We start from the raw sequence: 26452 nt of genomic DNA on the forward strand, positions 1-26452 counted from the left end.
AGCTGAAGTAACGGAAATGAGAGCTGGCGGGTGATTTCCGTTTCCGAGGCTGTTTGAAGGAGTAGATTGTGAGGATGGGAAGGTGTGTGCAGCGCTGGGGCTCTGGCTGATTGACAGCTTCCAGGGATTAGCAGTGACTCGGTCATAGACGGAGTGGGGCGAGCTTTCTATGAACAGTCCTGTCGCGAACTAAATGAGCAGCAGACCAGTGTGGGTTTATCATTGCGAGAGGAGGGAAAAAAAGTCAATTGGCCATCTGAGAGCTGCTCCACTGCCTGTGGAGGGGAGCTTTTGGGGAGGTGAGGTTTTGGCTTGTGTTGGGAAGGAGCGTGTCCATGAGCTCAGGTGCTCCTTACCTGTTGCACGGAGTCACTGTCACCTTGCCCATTTCAATACCGCAATACTGTGTTTCTGTGCAAGTCCAAGTGGCCAGCTCTTAAACTGGGTGTGTTAGCAACAGAGTTGGACTGCGTTCAAAAGGAGTAATCCATGGATTGTAGTCATTGGCGCATGTGTAGTTAGGCGATGTTATTCTTTTCCATCCTTCATGTGAAAGTGGCATTGTTTTTTTTAACGAAAAGTAGCTGCCCATGTAAATGACCAGATGTTACAGTGATGTAATTTGCTTTGAGTTATCTCATTTTGTTAGAAAGCTATCGTTGTAGTGGAGAACGGCAGTGCTGTTCTCCCGCCTTCCCTGTAAGAGTGAAATATAGAGGAGATGACTGATTACACTGTAGCTGTACTGAGAGGGCTTCTGTCGGGCATCCTGCTTGCATTTTAATGGTGGCTGATGTTAAGACTGAAACTGACGGCAGGTTAATGTTCTGGAGCTTACAAATTTAACTTAAAGTGTCAGGAGCCCTGGGCAACTTTGCCTGGTGTCTTGATTGACTTCATTTCATTTTCTATATTGGCAGGGATTCCTCTGTTGGTAGGTATGATTTCACTGTCTGTTGTATAAAAATAGCTGTCAAATGCTCTAACAATAATAACTTGCACTTGTATAGTGCCTTTAATGTAATCCCCCAAAGTGCTGTTTAAGGTGTGGTATAAAGTGAACATTAAGCTATGCAACAAAGAGGTAATCTTTGAGCGTCTTAAAGGTGAAGTCAGATATGTGGAGAGGGCTACATTCCGGAGCTTGGGCTCAGGCAGCTGAAGGCAAAGCCGCAAATTGCTGGGTGGTTTAAAATCAAGGATGCTTTAAAAAGTCAGAATTAAAGAGGCCCAGATCTCTGAAGGTTGTTGATCTGGAAATGTTTAGAGGAGATAGGAGGAAGTCAGAGAGGGTCTTGAAAACAAACAAAGTTGAGAATTTTTAAGTTGAGGAGCTGGTTAACCAAGCCTCAGACTCAGTAAGCACCCAGGGGTAATGAATGGACAGGATTTGATGTGATTAAGCACTCGGGCATTGGAGTTTTCCATTTCTGTCGCTCCACTGAATCCCTCTCCCTTTGAGAGCTTTTCATTGTCCCCTTATTACATTTCTGACAGCCACTTGAAGGAGGAGAACAGAAAGACAGGTTTACGCAGTCCTACACTGATTCACTATTAAGTAGTGTCTCTGCTAATCCTGTAATTCATTATCAGTGTCCAATATCTTTTTAGATCTTTACATGAGCACATTTACTGTACTCCATCGATATATCCTTAATCTTAATTCATTCCATTTCTATTCCTCTGCAGTACTTTGTCAGATTTTGTTTTGAGTTTGTACCCAATTTGTAACTTCATTTAATTTTAGGAATATTGATCTGTTGTGAAGGTGCATGCACTATTGTTAGACTTTCTGATGTTTAGCTTTTTGAATTAGGATTCCCAGCTGCTCAAGTGTGGTTAGTCTTAGGACAGGTAAATGATGAACAAATAACATTGTTACACAGAAAGACAATTTGTTATTGTTGCGATGTGAATGTCTCTTGTATTTCGGTTTTATATTTAAAAATGGAAAGACTCGTTTTAAACAGCCTGCGAAATGTCACACAGGTTAAATGAAAGTGACGTTTAACTGATTCCCGGCCCCCTATTCAAAGCTGAGCACCTACCAGAATTTGAACAGGATTCTTAGCTAAGGCAACTAGCGTTCTTGTTGAAGGGAGGGATTTTGTGTCTCTGCTGGGTTGCACTGGGGTACGGTTCCTTGAATGCTGCCTTTATTCCAGAAGCCAATCCGATGGATATTTTTGCTTCCACCTTGTGCAGTGTCGGTTTGTTGTAAGATGACCTAGCTTTCTATTCAGTATCATTGCTTTAAATCCATGTGGACTGCAGCAGTTCAAGAAGAACATTCACCTTCTGCTTCTCAGGGCAACTAAGGATGGGGTAGTAAAAACTGGACTTGCCAATGATGGTAAAATTCCCAGAATGAAGCAAGTAAAACTAAAATAAAATGCATGTGAGATTCCTGTACATAAGTGAGCCATTACAGAGTCAAGTTTGGCATTGGGGTTTGAAACTTAAACTCAACCCTTATGTTTGAAGGCACAGTATTCATGACCAAGGAGGGTGAGGTATGTTGGTAATACAAACAAGGACAGGACTTCTACAATTAATGATAGGGCCCTGGGTGGTGTTGTAGAACAGAGAGACCCAGAGGTTCAGGTACTTAATTCTTTGAAATTTGCATTACAGGTAGATAGGGTGGTTAAGAAGATGTTTAGCATGCTTGCCTTTATTGCTCAGACCTTTGTTTATAGGAGTTGGGACATCATGGTGAGGCTGTACAGGACGTTGGTGAGACCTTTTCTGAAGTACTGCATGCTGTTCTGGTTGCCCTGTGAGAGGCAGGATAATAGTAAACTGGAGAGGCTGGGACTTGTTTGGAGAGTAGGAGGTTGAGGGGTGACCTTATAGAGGTTTATAAAATCATGAGGGGCATAGCTAAGGTGAATGAAAAGGGTCTTTTCCCTATGTTGGGAGAGTTCAAACCTACTATAAATTGTAGCTGAGAGACTGTGATTCTTTGACCTCTGCAGTTGGAGCCCTCTAATAAGCTGCTGTCTGATATTTGAACTGAGTTCGCATATTAATCGGGTAATGTTGGCAGTATCAACATTGCTGTGGGATTTAGGCATCTCAAGTTGAGAATTTTGCTTGATCTAGTCTTTCATTTTATGTGGACATTGTTACCTTTCTTTGCCCATCCCTAATTGCCCACTGGGCCAGTCAAGAGTTGCCCACATTGCTGTGGGTCTGGAGTCACATGTAGGCCAGACCAGGTAAGGATGGCAGTTTCTTTCCCTTAAGGGTATTAGTGAACCAGATGGATTTTTTCCCAACAATTGACGATGAATTCATGGTCATCATTAGACTGGTTAATTCCAGATATTTATTGAATTCAAATTCTACCATTTGTCTTGGTGGGCTTGGAACCGGGGTCTCTGAATTAACAGTTCAGTGATAATATCACTAGGCCATTGCCTCCCTCCTCAAAGGTAAACTCTGCTGTGAGCAGGGTTTGAACTTGCATGGGAAAACCCCATTGGATTTTGAGTCCAATGCCTTAACTGCTCGGCCATCGCAGATAATCTGTATTTAGTGGTATAGGTTGAGGGGTAAATATTCAGTGAGGAATGTGAAGAGAATTTATTTTGTGCTCTTGAATAGTACGGTGAGGTCTTGTTTCAGTGTTTTATTTGAATTCTGCGCCCCCCACCACAATTATCCCTTACTTTGGTGCTGCACTTGAGTTGGACTGAATTATTTTCTTAAGTTTCTAGACTGGGATTCAAGCTGATGAATTTCTTAATCTGAGGGGAGAGTGCTACAGTGACATTAGTCTTTGTAATAGAATGCACTGGCCCTTGGCAGCAGAATAATAGTGTGTTAGATAGTAAGCAGTGTTCCAGAGAGAGACAAAGGGCCTGTTGTGCTACAGGATTGAGATACGTTGGCTAGCTCTGTGTCCTCTAATGTTTAAATATTGTCACAGGGAAGATCTGACTTTTTAATCTGATGTTCTTTCCCTTTTTATTTTGACAGGGGTGTGTTTTGAGAGATGGATGAAATGGAACCGTTCACCGAGGACACTGGAAACCACTTGGAGTGTGAGGACTATATGTTTGTCGAATCAGAACATTCTGGCAAAGTTCTGGATGGGCTCAACAGCCTGCGACTGAACAACGCTTTCTGTGATGTTATTCTGTGTTGTGATGGTCAGGAATTCCCATGTCATCGCATTGTACTTGCCTCCTTCAGTTCCTACTTCAGGGTCATGTTTTCCACAGATCTGGTGGAGTCTCGGCAGGAACGAGTAGCGATAAATGGTATTGAGCCACAGATGGTGGGATTGCTGGTGGTCTATGCCTACACAGCCCGAGTGCTCATTACGAGAGCCAACGTCCAGGCACTGCTGGCAGCTGCCAACCTCTTGGATGTCATGTCGGTGCGGGAAGCCTGCTGCAAGTTCATGGAACGACAGATGGACGAAACAAACTGTGTGGGCATCCACTGTTTTGCTGAGGCCCACTCCTGCATGGAGCTGCAGACCAAGAGTATGAACTACATCCTGCAGCATTTTGATGTCGTTCACAAGCAGGAGGAGTTCCTCTCACTCTCAACAGAGAAGCTCATTGAAATTATCTCCAGCGATGACCTGAATATCCCTTCTGAGGAGATGGTCTTTGAGGCAGTTGTCCTCTGGTTGGAAAAGGATCACTCAAGGAAACAGAATTTTGAGAAGGTGGAGTGTGTTTTTGGAGTTCTACTGTCTTCGTACTGTTGGAGTTAGAGAGGGTTTGATAGAGACAGCAGTTGGCGCGTTGGGGGGTGGGGGGGGGTTGATGGTTCAAAATGAGATTAAATGGAAAGGATTTGGGACAGAGAGAAGGAGAAATGTATTTTCTAACGTGGAAGTGAGGAAGTTAACAGCACTTCTGGAATTAGTGATTTTAAAGCAGAGACCAGATCAACATTTTAAGTCTAAGTTGAATGGGTAAAGTATTGTTCCTGTGCAGGATAAAGACTAACAAGCTAATGGGACAAATGGCCTTTTTGTGTTTTACTCATATAATTCAGTGGAGTATATGGTGCAAGTAATTTGATGTAGAATGGTTACAGCAGATAGCGGACTTTTGACTGTACAATTTTGCACCAACTGTTTTCAAATCGAAATCCAGCAAGTTACACTTGCCTGCTGTCTGTGGCTTTATCTCCCACAAGTATTCTTGAGCTATTTATTGATGAACCCCCAGCAGGAGCAGCTCCCTGTCATCTCCCTACTTCTGTTTTTATTTTAGTCTCCTATTATTCATGATATCACATTACTCCAATTCCCATTTTGGACTATTACAAATCCAAATCAGTCCACCATTGGTAGCTGCTGAGTATCACATGCTATCTCTCTTTCTGTTTTTACATTATACTCCTTATACATATTTCTGACTATCTTCCAGTCACTTAACATCCTGATAAATCCTCTGCCAAAAATACCATTCTTGTGAAGAAGTGTGTGATGTTTTGCAGCATTTAAAGGCACTACATGAATGCAGGTTGTTTAAATACTTTATAAACATCTATAAAATCACCTGAAGTGAATTGATCCAAATTTTTGAGCCTTGCTGAGCAACCAAATTTTTCAAAGCTGGAGCATCTTTCTTGTGACTGATTTATAATGTACTTCCTGTCATCTCAGCACTTCGATAACGAAACAATCCCAAATGTCCGCTATTGATGGTACAATTCCAAGATTCTGTTCATTTACTAATGTTCTATTTCTGTCCTTGCATTACTTTCCTTCAAAAAAAAATGCTTTAATGGTGAGAATGACTTGTTACTGTGTGCCCACACTATCACTGAAAGTGATGAGTTAGGAACAGTGTCTGGTGTTGCTGGAGGCTTGTCACCAATGGGGAATCCAAGTCAATTTTCAGGGGTTTGGAATTGAAATGAAATAAATTCACAGTCCAGTTATTATTCAACCCTCCATCAATCTCCAACTCTAAACTGAGACTGCCAGTCTGATATTTTCAGTTGTGGCTTGGAAACCCCTTTGCTCTGTTGCAGCAAAGCTCAACTGATTTGACCGCATCCTGACAAACAGTGAGTAGGGCCACTGAGTCAGAAATTGACACCGCACAGGAAGCTTCTAGTTTTTTTATTCATTCATGAGATATGGATGTCCCTAGCTAGGTCAGCATTTATTGTTCATCCCCAATTGCCCTGAGAAGGTGATGGTGAGCTGTCGTCTTCGACAATTACACTGCATGTGGTGTAGATTTATCCACAGGCCTGTTGGCGGAGAAAGTTCCAGGATTTTGATCCAGTGACAGTGCATGAATAGAAATATATTTTCGAGTCAGGATGCTGAGAGGCTTGGAAGAGAACTTGTAGTTGTCTTTCTCTGTATCTGCTGTCCTCGTCCTTCTCGTTGGTAGAGATCATAGGGTTGGAAGGTGCTGACTAAGGGGCCTTAATGAGTTCCTGCACTGTATCTAGTAGATAGTACAACTGAGCAGTGGTGGTTGAGGAAGTGAACATTGAAGGTGTCTGTACCTGAGTAAGCCGAGAGAAAATGTATTTGATCTATTGCTTGCGACTGGGACTGGGAGGAGAAGTAGGTGGAATTTGGCAAAGGTTTGCTTCAGTTATACAGGAACCTACAAAAACCATTTTTAAATTTAAAATTCTTTCAGATTTTAGAGCACATTCGTCTGCCTTTAATTAGTCCTTATTACATCCATGACATCGTAGAGTCGCTGAATGTCATCCAGGAGTCTCTTCCTTGTCAGCGGTTGATTTCTGAAGCGAAGGACTACCTCTTGTTGCAGGACAGACGTGGGGAACTCCAAAGCTCCAGGACCCGTCCTCGCAGATCAACAGGTGGGTGCCACACAGTAGCCAGGCTTTCAATGCTGTGATTTGACTCTTGTTTTTACAAGAGCCCAGGATGTCCCTGAAAGCTTGTCGCTGCATGTTTGCAAATATTTCACTGTTGCAAAGTTGGAAACAAAGCAGCTAATTTGCACACAGCAAGCTCTCTTGAGCCACACTGTGCTAACACTTGGATAATCTATTTTTGTGATGTACGTTGATGGATAGGTACTGGCCAGGACACTGGAGAACTCCCCGGCTCTTGAAAACAACACCATGGGGTTTGTTTTCTTCACACTCGCTTGATAGGCAGTTGTTGGGTTAATTCTAATGAAAGTCGGCACACAATTGGAATTGTTGGCCTAGATGACAAACTTGAGTGGAACCCACAACCCTCTGACTTGGAGGCTATATTCAGAAATGGAACTAAATGTGACTCCCAATTGGACTAAGGTGAACTGATAAAGTTATTGGTCAGCATCTCATTAATGCCAACAAATTAATATGTACTTCTGATGAAGCAGCAAATTGATAGCTAAGTTCAGTTGAGTTCACGTCATGAAAGTGGCCCAGGTATGTCCCAAGAATTAGAAGGAGTAGTAGTTATTTGGCCCATCAAGCCTTCGCTGCTTGGTTAATCTGACTGTGGCCTTAAGTCCACTTTCCTGTCTGTCCCCAATAATCCTTGACTTCCTTGACATTCAAAAATCTGTCTTGCTCAGCTTTGAATATGTTCAATGAGTCTCCCTTCTCTGTCTCCTAGAGAAGGGAATTACACAGAAGAAATTCCTCCTCTGCTTTGTCTTAAATGGGACACTACATTTTGAAACTATACCTCCTAGTTCTGGATTCTGCTATAAGCATATGAACAAGGAGTAGGTAATTCAGCCCCTTGTGCTTGCTCTGCTATTTAATAAGATCGTGGCTGTTCTGGTTATCACCACACTCTGTCATTCCTGCCCAACCCCAATAACATTTGACCTCCCTACTTAGCAAGAATGTATCAACCTTTACTATAAAGAGGTTTAAGGACTCTGCTTCCGCTCTCTTTTCAGAAAGAGTTCCAATTGAAAAGCTTTTGCTTTGTCTCTTTTAAACAGTGACTCCTAGTTGCCAGATTCTCATCCTTTCCATTTCTGCTTTGTCAAGACCCCTTAGGATTGTGTATCAATCAAGCTATCTCCTACTCTGCTAGACTCCAAAAGGCCGAAGCCTAGCACGTCCAATCAGTCCTCGTAAGACCTGTACTGCCTCCAAAAGCTTTACATTTCTCCTTAAGTAAGGTGAGCCACAATGGATGCCTGTGGTATCAAGCCCAAAGACTGTGATTGACTGGTTGATTACAGAATCTGTCAGTTGATCTATCTCAGTCCCTCATCTCCCCTTCTGAATTCTGCTGTGTTGAGAGTACACCAACCATGGGCCCTGCAAGATGAGTATGTACATCGACCATCATATTGCTGCGTGGCTACCTCAAATGGAGGTCAGGAATCTGTGCAGGATGAAGAAAGATTATGGGGAGCCCTATGTCCATAACCAATACCTGAGCGATGGAGACTGACTAGGGGCCTGACCACAGAAGGAGGTGAGGATCCAGAGACTGATCTGCAATACAACCAGCAGAAGCATGATGTTGCAAACATTGAAGAGAAACGAGTGCAGGGAAAAGCAGCGTCCAAACCCATATTTAAACCTCCTGCTTGGTCGCATGGTGTCGATGGTTGAAACTGCCATCCTTGCCTGGTCTGGCCTACATGTGACTCCAGACCTGCAGCAATATGGTTGACTCTTAACTGTCCTCTGGGCATTTAGGGATGGGTAATAAATGCTGTCCTAGCTAGCAATGCCCTCATTGAGTGAACAAATTTTAAAAGGTACACATTTTATGTTTGATTTTATGTTAACCAATTTTAAAATTTTTTTTAAAAATAAACTTTTACATTCATTTGTTTGTAATGTGTTATGCACAGCTCTAATCCAAGGTGTGTTCTCAGTTGTAGGTCAATAGGTCATACTGTTTCGGCTTCTAGTTCTCGTGCATGAATCTCAAAAAGCTAGCATCCAAGTTCAGCAGGTAATGGGGAAATCGAATGGAATATTGGCCTTTATTTCGAAGGGATTAGAGTATAAAAGTAGGGAAGCTTTGCTAAAAGATACTAGTCGGACAACAGCTGGAATACTGTAAACAGTTTAGAACTCCTTATCTAAAGAAGGATATACTGGCATTAGAGGCAGTGCAGAGAAGGTTCACTTGACTGATCCTTGATATGGAGAGACTGTTTTGTGAGGTGAGATTGAGTGAGTAGATTTAGTCTATACTCATTGGAATTTAGAAGAATGAAACATACAAAATTCTTAGGAGACTTGACAGGTTAGATGTGGAGAGGTTGTTTCTCCTTATGTGACAATCTCAGACTGGAGGGTAAATGGTTGCCTGTTTTAAGATGGAAATGAGAAGTAGTTTCCTCTGTAAGTGCAGTGTATCTGTGGAATTCTTTACCGCAAAAGGCTGTTGAGTCTGGATTGTATATTCAAGGTGAGCTGGGCAGAATTTTAATCAGTAAGGGGATCAAGGGTTATGCAGAAAAGGCAGGAAAGTGGAGTTGAGGATTATCAAATCAGCCATGATCTCATTGAATAGTGGAGCAGACTTGTTGGGTTGAATGGTCTACTTTTGCTGTAACTTATGGTTTTATGACTAAAGCATAGTCTCCCTACTTTTATGTTCCATTCCCTTTGCAATAAATAGCTTTCTATTAACTTGTCTAATTACTGTCCTTTTGCAAACTTGTACTAGGGCACTAATTCCTTTTCGCCTCATTTCTGAAATCTCTTACCACTTGTGTTTATTTTTCTTCCTGAAAAATAGATAATCTTACATTTTCATACATTATATTCCATTTGCCAGATCTTTCACTTCTTGAATGTTCAGGTCCCAGCTAACTATATCTCTATTATATTGTACTCATTTACTATTATTTGTGCTATTACTTCATCCATCTCCTTATGAATGCAATTTATATTTGGATAAAGAGCCTTTTATTTCTGTCTGTACTATTGTTTCCTTCTCTAATTCTTGCTAGTGTACGGTATCATTTGTGCACTCTTGGTCCTGTCTACACAAAGGAGAAATCAAATTTACTACGTTACTGCCCCAACAGCCTAGTCTTGATCATGAGTGGCTGAGGGAGCTTTTACATTCTCCAAAGGGGGCAGATGGGACACCCTGGTTTAGTGTCTCATCCAAAAGACAGCTGCTGCAATGTTTCAGCTCCCACTCAGTACTGCACTGAGAGTTCTGAACTAGAATTTATGTTTATGTCTCTGGAGTGGGATCTAAATCTATGACTTCATGGCTCAAAGGTGGCATTATTATCCACCTGTGTACTCCGATGCTGGAATGTTTTAAACAGAAACAATGGGAGTATGTTTTGTCATCCTGAGGTGAATGGTGGAATATTGATTGAGAAGATATACTGAGAGCTTTTTGTTTGTCCCCTTTCTTTAATCTTTTCGTTCTCTCTAACTTGATCCTTTTCCTAAACTTCTCTATTGCTACTTGTTTCAATATAGATAACTCAATTCCAGTGCAACAGCTTGTGTGGAACAAATGGAACTTGCTTGACAGAGTCGTGCCACTCCCTCTGAGGGGACATAGTCCAGTGGAAATTATGGCTTCTCTTGAGGGAAAGTGCAACTTGAGACACCCGCACCAAAACAAAATTGCAAACTTACCAGGTATTGGTGCAAATTGTACAACATGCAGTCCTTCAACCCATCAGATGTAAAGCTGTGGTTAAATTGTGTCCAATTTATTGGATCAGTTTGTTTCTAAAATAAAGTATAAAGATCCAGCCCAGATGTATTTGGCAGCATTGTCTGGAACAATATAGGAGATTCACAAAGGTAGCACTTCTTTCAATCACAATTGTGAACCTTTGCCTAGTTTTATGGATTGGACAATCCTTGTGTAGTGTGGAAAGAGGATTGTTGACATTGTCAGCTGACAATACTGGTATTCATTGCTTTCCCTTTCTGTCTCCACAAACTCTCTGTTTTGACTGTCTGTGTAAATGGATAAACCTCAAAGGGGGAATACAAGCAGCTGTGGCTTGCTTGTCTGTGTCATAAGGCTGTGCATTTCAAGTTCCATTCCTCAGACTTCAGTGCATAAACTAATTTGACATTTCTGGTGCAGTATTGGGGGAGTGCTGCAGTATTGGGGTGCATTCTTACAGATGAAATAATAAACTGAAGTCCTGTCTGTCCCCACCTTGGGGATTGAACAGGTCCCTTGGCACTATCTTGTAGGAGAGCAGGAGAGATCTTCCTGGTTTCCTGGGCCATGTCAGTCTATCAACCCATATCCCTAACACAGATTATCTGTTTATTTTGTGGGAACTTGCTCTCCCTGTTCCCAAATTAGCTGCTGCATTTCCTCTATTACAATAGTGACTACTCTTCAAAAATATTCCATTTGCTGTGAAATTTTTGGGGAAGTACTGAGATTGTGAAAGGTGCTACAGAAATTCAACTTGTTATTTTTGTATTAGTTTCAGTGGTTTAATTTGAGTTTAAGTACGGTGCCTACTGTTTCCATTCCAGGTACAACGGAGATGATTATAGCGGTTGGAGGGGAAGATGATAAGGTGGTTCTTCGCAGTGTGGAGAGCTTTGATCCCATTGGCCGTCAATGGAAGTGCCTTGCCTATTTGCCTTTTGCTGTTAGTAAGCATGGACTTGTTGCATCAGGTATAGCCGATCTCCACCTTTTTAACCATAGTGTTTATCATTGTAAATGTAAGCACGTTCGCTTGGTCTTATAAGTTTTGGAAGTCTTGCAGCACCTTTTTAATTTAGATTTGAGTTAAGAACAATTAAAAAATTACATCAGACATACAACAAAGCAAAACACCATTCCGCCTCACCTATCTATGCCAGTGTTCATATTTTACTTACCTCCCTCCCACTTTTCTTCAGATATGTATTATTGAAACCCTCTCCCCATTTCCCTCAATCTTGTAAAGCTCCACCTTCAGTGCACCTGTACTCATCTCTTCAAACCACTTCCTGTGACCTTGAGATACAGCCCAGCTGTTGATCCTTTCCTAATATGTATACTCTCTCAATTTTGGTATCATCCATGTAAATTGATCTACGCCCTCTCTGCTGCCTTTCAATCCCTTTTTGTAACATTGTGCCTATAGCTGCGCACACATTCTGTAATCTAACCAAGGTTCAATACAGTTTGAAGCAACTTCCCTACTCTTCAATTCTAACTTTCTAGAAGTAAACCCTTAGTGCTTGGTCATTTTAATGATGGCCGAAGACCAGCATGGATACAATAGTCGTTTTTGCATGCTGTATAACCAAAAACTGACATTTTCCTAGCTACCATCAGTTCTGAATAAGGGTCACTGGACCCGAAATGTTATCTCTGCTTTCTCTCCACAGATGCTGCCAGATCTGCTGAGACTTTCCAGCAATTTCTATTTTTGTTTCTGATTCTATCCTTTTGTTCCTCTATCTCACCTAGACCTGCATCTTCCAAGTAATAAATGACCTGTGTGTTCTTCCTACTAAAATGTATTATCTCTGTACTGGTACTATCTACTATCTGTGTTGAACTTCATTTGCCAATTATTTGCCCATTCTGTAAGCTTATTAATGGTCTCTTGTAATATGTTGCAGTGCTTTGTAATGATTATCTTTCACAAATGGGCAACATTATCCAATGAACTATGTAATTGTGAACAATGTTATTTCTCAAGATTTTTGTAGAAAGTTGTCCTCCCCTCACCCTTCGCTCTACTCATTATACCTCAAATTTTGTGTACCTTGTATTCTGTGGCATGCACCTTGTTTGGGGTTATTTTCTCAGATCTGTTCTTAAAGATTTATTCCTACTGCAAAATGTAATCATGTTATATTTGGAAATGTAAATGGGAAAATGGAAGTTTAGATTATTAATCATATTTTCATAAGGAAAAAGTGGAATTGTGCTCACTTAATCGTTACACAAGAGCATATAATTTTGTTGGAAGCTGGATTTTGGCACATTTGTGGCCTATCCCAGCACTGGGTATCTTTAGGAAAGAAAGTAACTGTCTGGCAGAGTTTTTGATTTGGTTGTAAGTGGCAATTTGCCATTGAACTGAGAGGAGAGTAATCAGTTGGGATTCATGCCTTTAAGCCTGACAGCAAGCAAAATTACATTCTCTTTTAGAGGAAAAGAAAAGACTCTCAAAGACTAAAGAAAGAAAACTTCTAGTTCAAGCCAAGACCTAGGTCCAACTGACCGGCTATTGATTTGCGGATCACCACAATTGGTAATGTGAAATCAGTGCCAAAAATAAAAACAAAACTGCGAAAATCACCTCATTTTCCCCTTTTGGATTGGACTCTGATCCATAGACTTGGTGCTTTTTTGCCTAAAAGTTTTCATGATATACCTAAAAATTTGTTTTTTTTTCTGTCATGGGTGTTTAGATTTAAAGCAGGTCTAGTTAAAGTTTGCATGTTAGTAATAACTGTTACAGGATAAGTTTTATTATGATTTTGTTCTCTTTTCCTTGGAAACCTGGCATGTTTCTTTTATCTTAGACCGTCAGATATTAATTATCCTAGAAAATAAATTAATAAATTTAAATAAGTTACAAATTTCATTTGTAACGTGAAATAGTGGGTTCAATTTACAACATGCTATTTCTACCAGGGCTGTGACACCATTGTTTTAAATACTGAAGTATGTGAATCTTCAAATGGTAAATCATTGAATGCATTTGCTTGAAGAGTGTCCCTGAAAGTTTTTAATCTGAAATCTCTGCTTTGTGTTCATTTTTGTCAAAGTTGGAGTGGTTATAGATATGCCAGGAGAACAAATGAAATGGGCCAATTTATAAACAAGTTAGATGTTACGTTGAAGGCTGTGTAATGAAAAATCTACTTTAGTTCCTTCTAACTTAATATTTTGGAATGGTTTATGCGAGTGGTTTTTTTCAAGTCACGTCAGTATAAAAATGTGCAGTATCAAGGGAGCAATGTTCAACTTGATACATCCAATTGTTTCCTTTGCCCTTGCTTCACATAGACAGAAATTCAGTTTATAATTTTTTTAAAAATGGTTCACGAGAAAAAATAGTCATAAGATGGGGAACGTAGGTGGGATGCAAATCAATCTTCTGGTAAAGAAAATGGACTGAGTTTTTAGTTGTTTGGTGCTTCTTGTTGACTTACTTATTGGTCCACTGAAGTTGATTGTGTTTTTTTTTGCTGTAAACCTGGAGGCTTACCTTGTATCATCTATTACCAGCTTTGTTGATTGATAAAACTGTCTCCAATGGCTCCCTCCTGCATTTATGTAGCACCTTTTAACATATTAAAATGCCCTAAGATGCTTTACAAATTGTGACACAGCTCCCCGAAAGTAAATTTGGTATTGGTACCTGAGAGCTTGGATAAAGGGGTAGATTTTATTGAGTAATTTGTGGAGAGGTTTAGAGAATGGTGTTATCTGTGAAAATCTATGTTGTGCTATAACCCTCGGGTAATTATTAACTTGATAACTAGCTGCCCTATGTAGTGCATATGTTATATTCTGCTGTAGAAGATGCCCTTTTGATAAGAACAGAAGTGTTTTTGGAACAAGTAGAAATCCAATAGATACTGTGAGAGCAACTGATCCCAGGGTATTTTACAACAATTGAATTTCTTTTGATTTTAATTTTGCCACGTGTACTCGAGTACAAAGTACAGGAGTACAATTGAAACGTGTATAATGTCACTAAACAAGGTGCCATCTTAGGTACAAGTGCCAAGGTACAGAATCTTAAGAACAAAGTTAAAAGTTAAACATTGCAGTAATTATAGTAGAGCTAAAGCATTTGAAGTAAGGTTAAAAGTTACACGTTACAAACCTTTATTTTCAACTTAAAGCTAAGAAATAAAGCTGAAAGTTATAACATTGCAGTCATAAGTGTTTAGCGATGGTGGGACTGCACTTTGAGGAATCACCTAGAGACCGGAATTCCACACTGAGGCCGCACTGGGCCGAGAGACCGCCACGCCGGACTAAAGAGATCACTATGCCAGGTCAGGAGGCTGAGAGTCCAGAGGCCATAGAACATAGAACATAAAACATAGAACATTACAGCGCAGTACAGGCCCTTCGGCCCTCGATGTTGCGCCAACCTGTGAAACCAATCTGAAGCCCATCTAACCTAAACTATTCCATTATCATCCATATGTTTATCCAATGACCATTTAACTGCCCTTAAAGTGGGTGAGTCTACTACTTTTGCAGCCAGGGCATTCCACGCCCTTACTACTCACTGAGTAAAGAACCTACCTCTGACATCTGTCCTATATCTATCACCCCTCAATTTAAAGCTATGTCCCCTCGTGCTAGCCATCACCATCCAAGGAAAAAAGCTCCCACTGTCCACCCTATCTAATCGTCTGATCATCTTGTATGTCTCTATTAAGTCACCTCTTAACTTTCTTCACTCTAACGAAAACAGCCTCAAGTCCCTCAGCCTTTCCTCATAAGACCTTCCCTCCATACCAGGCAACATCCTGGTAAATCTCCTCTGCACCCTTTCCAATGCTTCCACATCCTTCCTATAATGCGGTGACCAGAACTGTACGCAATACTCCAAGTGCGGCTGCACCAGAGTTTTGTACAGCTGCAACATGACCTCATGGCTCTGAAACGCAATCCCTCTACCAGTAAAACCTAACATACCGTATGCCTTCTTAACAACCCTATCAACCTGGGTGGCAACTTTCAGGGATCTTTGCACATGGACACCGAGATCTCTCTGCTCATCCACATTACCAAGAATCTTACCATTGGCACAGTACTCTGTATTCCTGTTACTCCTTCCAAAGTGAATCATCTCACACTTTTCCGCATTAAACTCCATTTGCCACCTCTCAGCCCAGCGCTGCAGCTTATCTACGTCCCTCTGTGACCTGCAACATCCTTCCGCACTATCCACAACTCCACCGACTTTGGCGTCATCCGCAAATTTACTAACCCATCCTTCTACGCCCTCATCCAGGTCATTTATAAAAATGACAAACAGCAGTGGCCCCAAAACAGATCCTTGAGGTACACCACTAGTAACTGAACTCCAGGATGAACATTTCCCATCAACCACCACCCTCTGCCTTCTTACAGCTAGCCAATTTCTGATCCAAACCGCTAAATCACACTCAATCCCATGCCTCTGTATTTTCTGCAATAGCCTACCATGGGGAACCTTATCAAATGCTTTACTGAAATCCATATACACCACATCAACTGCTTTACCCTCATCCACCTGGCCGGGAGAAGGGAAAAAAAAAAAAACAGGGAAAAATAGAGGGGAAAAAAGGAAGGAAATGGATGGAGTGGACGAGCTCCGTCTGAAGTGCCCTACTGCACTGGCACCTTTGTCCTCTTGAGTGTGAGTTTGCTCTGTAATAACCACAGGATATGCATCTTCTGTTGGCCCAGTTATCTGGCAGAGGCTGGCTAAAAGACCTTTCTGAATTGTTGGGTAATTGACCAATGGTTAATGATTTCTTTCTGTAGGTTCTACCCTTTACTTGGCCGGAGGGGAGTTTCCTGATGGTTCTGCGAGCAAAGAAATGTGGCGCTATGACCCGTGTTTCGATATGTGGCATGAAATGGCAGCAATGAATGTGGCACGCTCTGAACTAGGTAAATCGCGTTTGTCAGAAATGTCTCTCCTTTTCTCCCCTCCCACGGCCCACCCAATAACGTGGGGAGAAGAAAAATTTAAGAGTTATGTGGTCTGTGGTTTCCCACCCAAATCTCTGCTCGTGTCTGTGTTTGTTTGCATCCCTAAGCCAGCGTCTCCTGCCTCAGCAGTCATGATATGTGAACACTTTCTTTGAATGACAATCGGAGGTTGTGGAAGGTCTTTCCACATGGGTTTTGTGATTTTTGTTTTTGAAATGTATGTGGGGATGCCTACATTAACCATGATTGAATGATGAAGCAGATGGGCTGAATGGCTTTTCTCTGCTCCTTTATCTAATGGTCTTAACAAGGTGGTGAGCTGAGGTGTTGTAACCATGACAGCATTTGATGAGACTACCAAGTCTCTGGTTAATTCACCATCCAGCTCCAAGCTCTTACGGCTTTGCTGGAGGTTCAGTAGTAGGACCCTCATGACAAGAGGGAACGTTTAAAGGCCAGTGAGTTAATCCTGAATTAAGCAGCAGCCTTCTCTACCTGTAGGTGATGCAGCCCTACTACAGAACAAATCAACATTGACTGTAGTCATTCCCAAATACAATCCCAAAGTCAATGACTTTGCATTAGAGATCAGATCGACGAGACTCAGTGATGGTGATTTGCCAAAAACGCTGGTGGAAGACAAATTCTCAACATCCTTTGGTGGGCAAAATACATATGGTTATTTTTAAAATATTCAAGGCTAAGAACATGGAAATAGGATGAACTTTTGAGTGTTAAGTGGAGTTCTCAACAATTCCTGTTGACTAGATGTTGGTTTAGTACTTGAGCTCCGTTACAATGTTTGCCCTGATGGCGTAGGAGGATATAATCTTTCCTCGGTAGCAACAGATGGTACAGCACAAGCTCACGATAAAGGTTGTCCCTGGTTTCCTCACTTGTGTACCACTTAGGAGTGTTCCCCTGGGAGATGAGGGAAAGATCCACTGTTCTGAGCTGAATACCTCTGATGCTAGCCAATCTGGCTGTTCTGATCTACCATTTCTCCCAGTGAGACAGCAGCCTTTTCCAACACTGTCTGAAGATTTCATCCAGGTGCTATTGAGTCCATCAATTCTGTTCTGATTTTCCATTAGCTATTCCCTGAATCTCATTTCCATAATTTCATTTTCCTCTATATCCACTTCCCAGTCATTGGTAATTCTGTTTCTGGCACTGTTTCAAGCTCTATGGTTTATATAACCAGCTTTTGTACATTTTCTTTTGTGAAGACGGGACATTCTTGGAATTTGAAAAAATGGTTCCTGCCTTGTTGATGAGGTCAGTACTAAGCCTATTGTAGCATTCAATTAAAAGCAAAATACTGCAGATGCTGGAAATCTGAAATAAAAACAAAGTTCCGAAGAATTCAGCAGGCCTGGCAGTATCTGTGGAGAGAGAAACAGAATTAATGTTTCAAGTGTAATGTGACTCTTACTCCTTCGGTTAGTTTAGTTTCTGACCCCTTTTTAGGATACTGACTGCACCAAGCAAATTAGTCCCAGACATAGGGGTTATAGTCTATTACACACTTTATTTAAGAACTAGTTGCCCATTAGATTTTAATGTTCTGGGGACGGTTCTGCTAAATGAGGTAAAGTTCCTTGGAATCACTTGCAGGTAGAGGAGGCTGCTGCTTAATGCCCCTCTCAATCCCTGTTTGCAACATCCCTCGACTTTTGTTTTCAATGCTGTGGCTGGCTAGCTCATTTCCAAATTGGTGCATGGGACCAAGACCACACAGACTGATCATTGTACTGGGTCCACAGAGCCATTGACCCACAGGATAGGTGGGTTATATTGGGCTATTTCTCAGGATTGGGGATTGTTGGCAAGGCTGTTCCTAATTGCCCAACTGTAGCTGACTTGAAGGTGATGGTGGGATATCTTTAATTGCTGCATGTAGCATTTGATGTAACTGTGTGTCTCGCTGGGCCACTTGACAGAGTTGTGTGTGGGACTGGAGTTGCCTGAAAGGCCTTGTAAAAATGGCAGGTTTGCTTCCTTCAAGAACACAGCACTGAGCCAGGAATGACCATTTATGATCTTCATGATCTCTTTGATTGAATTGATTTTTTTTCTTAATTTCTAGATCATTTTCAAGTCCTCAAACTACAACAGTAGAGTCTAAAGTGTATTCTTTGCATTTTTTTAGATCAATAGCATTCTGCTGGAGGTGAATAGCTACTGCATAAATCCACTGTATAAACCTTTAGATGTTTTTCCACTCCACATTCTGCCTCCTGCCCCCCTCCCCACTGCAAAATTTGCTTTCTAGAGGAATTACCAGCTCCAGCTCATTTGGTGGGACAATTTGGGAACTAAAGGTTGGATTGATTTCTTACTTTCTTCTCCCCGCTCTTGTCCCCGTCCTCCCGCCTGCAGGCCTTGCTATGTTGGATGGTTTTGTTTTTGCTGTGGGAGGCTGGGAAGGATCGTCAAGGCTGGATTCCGTGGAATGTTACAATCCCCACACAAACACTTGGCACTTCCTGGAATCCATGAAGATGGCAGTGACTAGTCCAGCTGTGGTGGCACTCCATGGGTTCTTGTATGTAGCAGGTAAGTGAATAATGCTACCTGTTAGACTCAGTCATGATGTGAATACTGCCTTGTGTGGTTAGAAGAGAAAGAGGACTTGCAGTTATGTAGCACCTGTTATGGGCCAGACAAGGCGCACACCTTCCCTGCCTCAAAAAATCAAAGTAAATTTTGGAGATAGTCTAGACTTACACTTATCTTTCTAAAAAAAAAAATTAAGGAACTATATTCCAGATATGATTTGATTGGTCCGCCACTAGGCTTTAATCAAAACACACTTTATTCTTACAACACAGTTAAAATACAACAAAAAGAAGAACTGGCATAACTTTACTCTATCAAAATACTTAACAAGATAATGTATAATTTAACAACTAATCATCAAATGTTCCAAAATAGGCAGAATTCCATAAATACAACCTTGGCAAAGACAATTCAGTTACACAGTTATTATTCTCACAAGCTGTCTCTTTCCAATCTGGAAGAAAGTAACAATCTACCCCTTTTGATTTTTGAGTTCAGTCTAGCAGCCAGAAAAACCACCAACAAACTGAAAGCAAAACCAAAATCCTCTCGTCTATTGTGAACCTGAGCCCGCCCACTCCTGATTCTTTTGTCTTACTAAAAGAAAAACACCTAGGAAAAACACCACTGTGACAACACCCCTCTGCAAGAGAAACAGGGAAAGAAGACATCTCGAAGGCACAGTATCATCACACACCTACTCAGGATCTCTCGAGTGCCAAAGTGTATTATAGCCCATGAAATAATGGTCCAGTTATAATGATGTAGGATGTGTGATCCCAATTTATCAATATCACACTTTCCCAGTGGTGATCTTTTGGTTGGAGGACAGGGTGACCTCCCCCTCCAACATTCCCCAACCCCCCCGCCCACCCCATTCGAAACACCTTGCTTCCTGCAAAACGGGTCAGTTTCCTGACATACCTTTCTCACGCTTGAATAGTATTGGTGATTTTTAAATTTCAACCAAATTTTGCCTCTTGGATAAATTAGAGGCAAGTTGAATTCAAAAGCACAATGTGGAGGAAGTTGGATGTTGTGCACTTTAATGTTTGAAGATTCCATCCACCTTTTTTTCTGTAGTTAGTTGTTCCACAATTCTCCTGTGCAGCTGATTTTGCCAAGACTTTGACTTCAGCCTTGGGTGTGGGAGGTATTTTAATTAGTTCATGGGTGTAGCTGGCTGTATTGCCATCCCCAATTGCCTTTGAACTGAGTGTCATTTCAGAGGATAGTTAAGAATCAGCCATGTTGCTGTGGATCTGGAATCACGTGTACACCAGACTGGGGAAGAATGGTAAGTTTCTCTCCCTAAAGGACATTCGTAAACTGGATGTTTTTTTTAAAATCAATCTGCAGTGGTTAATTTTCATTATAGAGTCATACAGCATGGAAACAAATCTTTTGGTCCACGCTGACCATATCTCCAAACTAAACTCGTCCCACCTGCCTGTGTTTGGCCCATATCCCTCTAAACCATTCCTGTTCATGTGCCTATCCAAATGTCTTTTGAAGATTGTAACTGTACCTGCCTCCACTACTTTCTCTGGCAGTTCGTACCACGCACTAACCACTCTCCTGTGTTTTTAAAAATAAGTCCCCCTCGTGTTCTTTTTAAATATTTCATCTCTTATTAGACTAGCTTTTAATTCAATTTTTTTTAAAAAATTCAAATGTCATGATGGAATTCTGGTCCATTTAAACCTATGTCCCTGAAACAATTAGTCTTGGATTCAGGATTACTCACCCAGTGACATTACCACTACCCAACTGCCATTCCTTTGATACATATGATGTGAGGAAGATCTCAAATTTCTACTGGTGGAAGCAGGAGTAGTGCCATTTCACAATCGAGAGTTGCAACGTTAGAGGGAATGTTTGCGGCAAATGGGGGAAGGAAAGGTGACCGACAAAAACTGCCGAGTATTCACTTTGATAGCATTTTAAGAATTGTTGAAGTTTAAGAAGTGTAATGTTAAAGAGGCTTCACTTTGCAGGAGGAGCTGTCTTGGAGGATGGCGATGGGATGGATCTGGTTCAGGTGTACAATCCTAAAATCGACTCCTGGTTTGAGGTGGCTCCAATGCAGATTCCACGTTCTGGTTCTGCTGCCTGTGTCCTCCAAGGAAAGATTTATGTTATTGGTAAGTGAGAATGATAGACCTGCCTCTTTGTAGCACCTTTTACAACCCAAAATACATTCTCTCCATTGAAGTACATTTGAACTCTCTCGAAGTTTTGATTACCTGTCATGCCTGTGCTTGCTGTTATACATTAGTTCCCATCCAACAATGCCTCAATTTAAAAAAAAAAGTTTTCCAATCCCAATATTGCTTTGGCCTTCCCAAACTCTAGTTTCCCGCACCCCCACAGTGCTTTCCCCAATTTTGCCGCCTCCTATGAATCCCTGACATTTCATTGCTCCACCATTGATGGCCGATTGACCTTTATATGCCTAAGCCCCCTGCCTTGGAATTCTCACCTCGACCCCTTCTTCATGCTTGAGGCTTAAAACCTGCCTCCTCACCAAGTTTAGACCACCTGTTCTAATCCAACGTGATGATGCCCTTGTGACAGGCTGAGATAGTAAGGACATTAGGGGTAGGCCATTTGGCCTGTTCATCCTGCTCCACCGTCCAATTGGACCCTAACTGATCTGATTGTAGCATGTTCATTTTCCTCTCTTTGTTTTGTATATTCAAGGGATATCATTGTTGCTGGCTAGGCCAGCATATTTTTTGCCCATCCCTAATTGAGTGTGTTATGTATCTCTCTTCCTAGGTGGCTGGCATGCCTCAACAGAGAACACTGACAAGGTGGAGCAGTACGACCCTAAGACCAATACATGGAAGATGTGTGCCCCCATGAATGAGAGACGCTATCGACCAGGGGTGGCTGTGATTGACAGCAAAATCTATGTGCTAGGAGGAGAGGAAGGTTGGGATCGGTAGGTATAAGCAGTTCCATGATTGAATTAGATTGCCTGGATCTTATGGCTGCCTAGATTCATATAACCTTCCCCAACAATCAGTCTCAGCTTTGTGACAATTTCAAATCAACAGATTAATGAGGGAAGACGATTCCAGATTTAAGACCATAAGACATAGGAGCAGAAATTAGGCCATTCAGCCCATCGAGTCTGTTGCGCTAATCAATCATGGCTGATAAGTTTCTCAACCTCATTCTCCCGCTTTCTTCCTGTAACCCTTGATCCCTTTGACAATCAAGAACCTGCCTGTCTCTGTCTTTAATATACTCAATGACCCGGCCTCCTCAGTCTTCTGTGGCAGTGAATTCATAGATTCACCACTCTCTGGCTGAAGAAGTTTCTCCTTATCTCCGTTCTAAAACGTCTTCCCTTTACTCTAAGGCTGTGCCCTCAGGTCCTAGTCTCTCCTACCAATGGAAACATCTTCCCAACATCCACTCTGTCCAGAGTTTCAACTAGATTCCGCACCCCCAATCCTTCTAAACTCCATCGCGTATACCGTAACTTTGCCTTTCTTACAAACTTTTTCTGTTTCTTGGTGTATCTTGCGCCCCACCTCCTGACTATTGTTTGGAGGCCTGTACACAATTCCAACTATGGTTTTTTTACCTCTGCGGTTCCTCAACTCTACCCACACAGATTCTGCACTATCTGACCCTACTTCGTTTCTTACAATTGACTTAATTTCATTTCTTACTAATAAGGCAACCCCACCCCTCTGCCCACCTCCTATCTTTTCGATAAGCTGTATATCCTTGGATATTCAGCTCCGAATCCTGATCCCCTTGCAGCCATGTCTCCGTGATGCCCACCATGTCATATCTGCCAATTTCGATCTGCACCACAAGCTCATTTACCTTCTTTCTTTATACTGCGTGCATTCAGATATAACACCTTCAGTCCTGTATTAAGCGTCCCTCTTCTCATTGTCACTTGTTTATCCAGTGCGCTTGAAGTTTGGTTCCTAACCCTTTCCAAACACCCTGTCCTATTTGTGTCTGTGCTGGAGACTTTAATAACCTCTCCTGAGTTCCCCTTTCCCACCATTTTTTTCATATTTTTCCACAGTGAAATCTACCCCTACAGATGTTAGCCTGTTGCTTTGCTGCCCACTGGAGGAAGTTTTACCCTTCCCTTCCCCATCACTTTCCAGTTTAAAGTCGTGTTGACCAGCCTATTTACCCTTTCCGCTAGAACATTGGTCCCAGCTCGGTTCAGGTGGAGACCGCCCCAGTGGTACAGATCCCTCCTGTTCCAATACTGTGTCTATTACCTTTGTATACTTGGGAAGCCTTGCTTTTTGTGTCCAGCAAAATTGAACTGGAATCATTTGAAGATGTCACCACAATGATTAAATAACTTCAAACAGTTAAAGTGTTTGAGATGATTTTTTCTTGAATGTCTGTACTTAATTTATTTCTGTATAAATTAATCAGTGCATTTGCATGGACAATGTGCATTTGCAGCCTCCACCTAAGTACTGTTGACAAGAGGTTTATTAGGCTAATTGTTTTTATTCTTTAGCGCTGAACAACAATTCAATTATGGAAACATTTCTGATCAATATAGATTACAATTTGAAAAACAAGATTTTAGAAGGAACATTTACTCTCCCACTTGTGCTAATGGATGGAATCTGATTTGAAGCCTATAATTTTCAAAAATTGTTTAATGTTAGACAGAGATCCCAGCCATCCTAAAATGGTAGGAAAGGCTGCTGCCTTTCCTATTGCCCTTTTGAGAGGAACAGAGAGGGAGGCTATTGTGCATGTGTTTTCTCTTTGAAAGAGTTACCTAACATGTCCTAATCTTCTGTTGTTTTCCCTAATTCCTGCAAAGCTTTTTCCCCCCTTTTTTATTTGGTTTAAAATGATTTCTATTACAACTTGAGTTGTAGCACACCCTTTTAGTGTTAAACCAATTGGAGAAATCAGAGAGATGGGGAGATTTCTGCCAGTGGTTCATCCAGCTACCAGACACTGCTCCTGTGGTGAAAGCTTAGATACTTGCTCCTTTATATTTCATGCTTTTGAAGGTTGTATTTTGTTCATGTAATCCTTTAGCAAACTTATTCTTGAAGTACGTTCTTGCACTTGATTTTGCATTTTCTGGCTTGTTTACATTGGCAAAAGTTTTGTGTATTATAAGAGAATTCTGAAAAAGGCAGATTTTCAAGTTTGTTCTTGTTAATTAGTTCACTTCCAATATTCCACTGCATAAGAATCGCAAACTTTGTTCCCCCTGCATAGCTGTCAAGTGTTTTTTTTAGAAACAAAATTTGTTTAAAGACCTGACCTAATAGATGTAAACTCTACATTGATTGTGACCCAACCATTATACACATAGCAGCAATATTTGTTACATATAAAGTGACATTGCATCGGATTTGGAAAGCCACAGGACTGAATATCCAGAGGAGGGTGAAGGTCTAGCTCTATTTCATACTCTATCTGTAGAGTCATGATAGCGTGGGAGGCCATGTGGCTTGGAGTTCATGTACATTTCTGAAGAGCAATCCAGTCAGACCCATTCCCAGTTCTGTCTCCACGGCCCTGCAATTTTTTTTCCCTTGGGTCTTTGATTTAGTTTGTTTTCAACTTTCATTGAACAAATAAACTAAATTGTATTAAAAAAAACAAAAAGGAAATGCTAACTTTATTTTGAAGGTGTGCTGTAGTCTCTCTCCTCAATTCACTGTGCAACTTGATTTGTAGCAACTGTGATCACAGGTAGCACGGTAATACACACTTTTCTGTCATGTTTCTAATTAGCTGCAGAATTCTTTTTAAAGGTCCCATTTTCAATTCAGGTCTGTGTGCAAGTTTTGTACAAAATCCAGTGATTCTCTACCCTCCTCCTCATTGTTTGCAGATACCATGACACCATTGAGCAGTACAGTGAAGAAACTGGCAAATGGGAAATATATGGAGAAATGCTCACAAGTCGCAGTTGGTTAAGTTGTGTCTCTGTGAAGATGCATGGCCCGGCCCCACAGTTGATCAAGAACATTGTATGAACCAATGTGAACGTTTTCCATCTTGTGCACTCTGGATATGTGCCATTGTCAGCAACCTTGTGTGAAGGTTGTCACCTGCAATTTTCAGAATGTTTGAACTGTTCTTGGGGGACTCCTGGTTCTATGGTGTAAACTTAGAGAAGCATGTTGAGACTAATTTTTAACATTGTAGCCCAGGTAGTAACCTGATGCAGAAACCCATTGAGATTTTGATACAACAGTTTCAATCGGATGAAAACTGGGTGGGTTGATTTAACAAGGACAATGGGAACTGGTCTGTTTCTCCGAGTTATTGCCCAGATGGTAAGTTGAATGTTTCTCCTGTTTATTTTAACCAAATCAACCTCTGAAGTAATTCCTTAATTTTGACTGTCTTAAGAAGAGCTAACAATAGCTTCATGACAGTGGTGCTAACTCTCATTTTGAGTCTGACTCTGCAAACATTTTTTTTAACTAAGCAGGTTATTCATTTTGGTGCAGTAGCTGTTCCTGAATAGGGCCATTTGTTCCAATTGTTTATTTCTCATACATCTCAGCTAATGGCATCTGGTCCTGCTGATTATACGCTGTATCGAGACTTTTGTTCCAATCTATCTACCCTGTTCCTTACCAAATTCAAACCCCAAAAGAAACTGTGATCAAGACTTCAGCAAATTCATTAACTATTTTGAAGGACTTTATGATATGGATGGTAATTTGCTCAATGAGTTTGGACTTCTGTAGTATCTAGAGAAGAGTTGTGTTTTCATACTCAAAACATTCAGAATGAGCATACTTATTCCTTCCTACACAGAGCTTGATCCTCGTGCCCTGCAAGTAGCAATAAGATACAGGGAACGAGATACTGCATCTATGCTCCAGTTGCTACAAGTTTATAAGTTGGTGTTAAAATCTCACCACTTGTTCAAAGGAATTTTTAAACTTGTTCTCACTTCAGGAAAGGCTTCACTCAGATGCAAATTCAAAATTTTGGTAATCTCAACTTAAAGGTTTCAATAGAGTGCTGAAGAAAACCAACCTGTCCAATGGTCTTAAGACATATGTTACTATCCATTGCAAGATGTGTTCAGTAAGTATCGCTGCAAATATTGAGGATTAAATTTAGTCAAATTTTAACGTTCCAAAAGCTTCACGTATTGTACTTGGTGCTGTGCTTAAAGACAGTAATCACAAATGATGCAATAAAGGTATTGTAGCTATACGAGTATAACCCTATGGGTTTTTTAAAAGTTGCTCATGCACAAATGCTTTTGTACCTCAGTATATAACTCTTGCTGTAAAAACTTAATGCAAATAATGTGTAATAAAATTTTGTATTAAAACA

General features: G+C 41.1%; 1 protein-coding gene across 4 annotated transcripts; it reads left to right on the plus strand.

The window, feature by feature from the left end:
- Positions 1 to 26452, plus strand: si:ch211-256e16.3 (kelch-like protein 20). Of its 4 annotated transcripts, none has more exons than XM_048609884.1 (10): positions 1 to 82; positions 3985 to 4684; positions 6636 to 6822; positions 10387 to 10551; positions 11419 to 11565; positions 16391 to 16519; positions 18944 to 19120; positions 21121 to 21267; positions 21905 to 22070; positions 24984 to 26452. In XM_048609884.1, exons 2-10 carry the CDS (start codon positions 4001 to 4003, stop codon positions 25126 to 25128), a joined length of 1947 nt encoding a protein of 648 aa, XP_048465841.1. In that variant the 5' UTR covers positions 1 to 82; positions 3985 to 4000; the 3' UTR covers positions 25129 to 26452. The 4 variants fall into 4 exon arrangements, with proteins under 4 accessions (XP_048465841.1, XP_048465844.1, XP_048465842.1 ...); XM_048609885.1 differs by having other exon boundaries at positions 61 to 299; XM_048609886.1 differs by lacking the exon at positions 1 to 82 and adding an exon at positions 343 to 934.

Source organism: Rhincodon typus, chromosome 21 (assembly GCF_021869965.1).
Source record: "Rhincodon typus isolate 14 chromosome 21, sRhiTyp1.1, whole genome shotgun sequence".
In the NCBI taxonomy this organism is placed as follows: Eukaryota; Metazoa; Chordata; class Chondrichthyes; order Orectolobiformes; family Rhincodontidae; genus Rhincodon; species Rhincodon typus.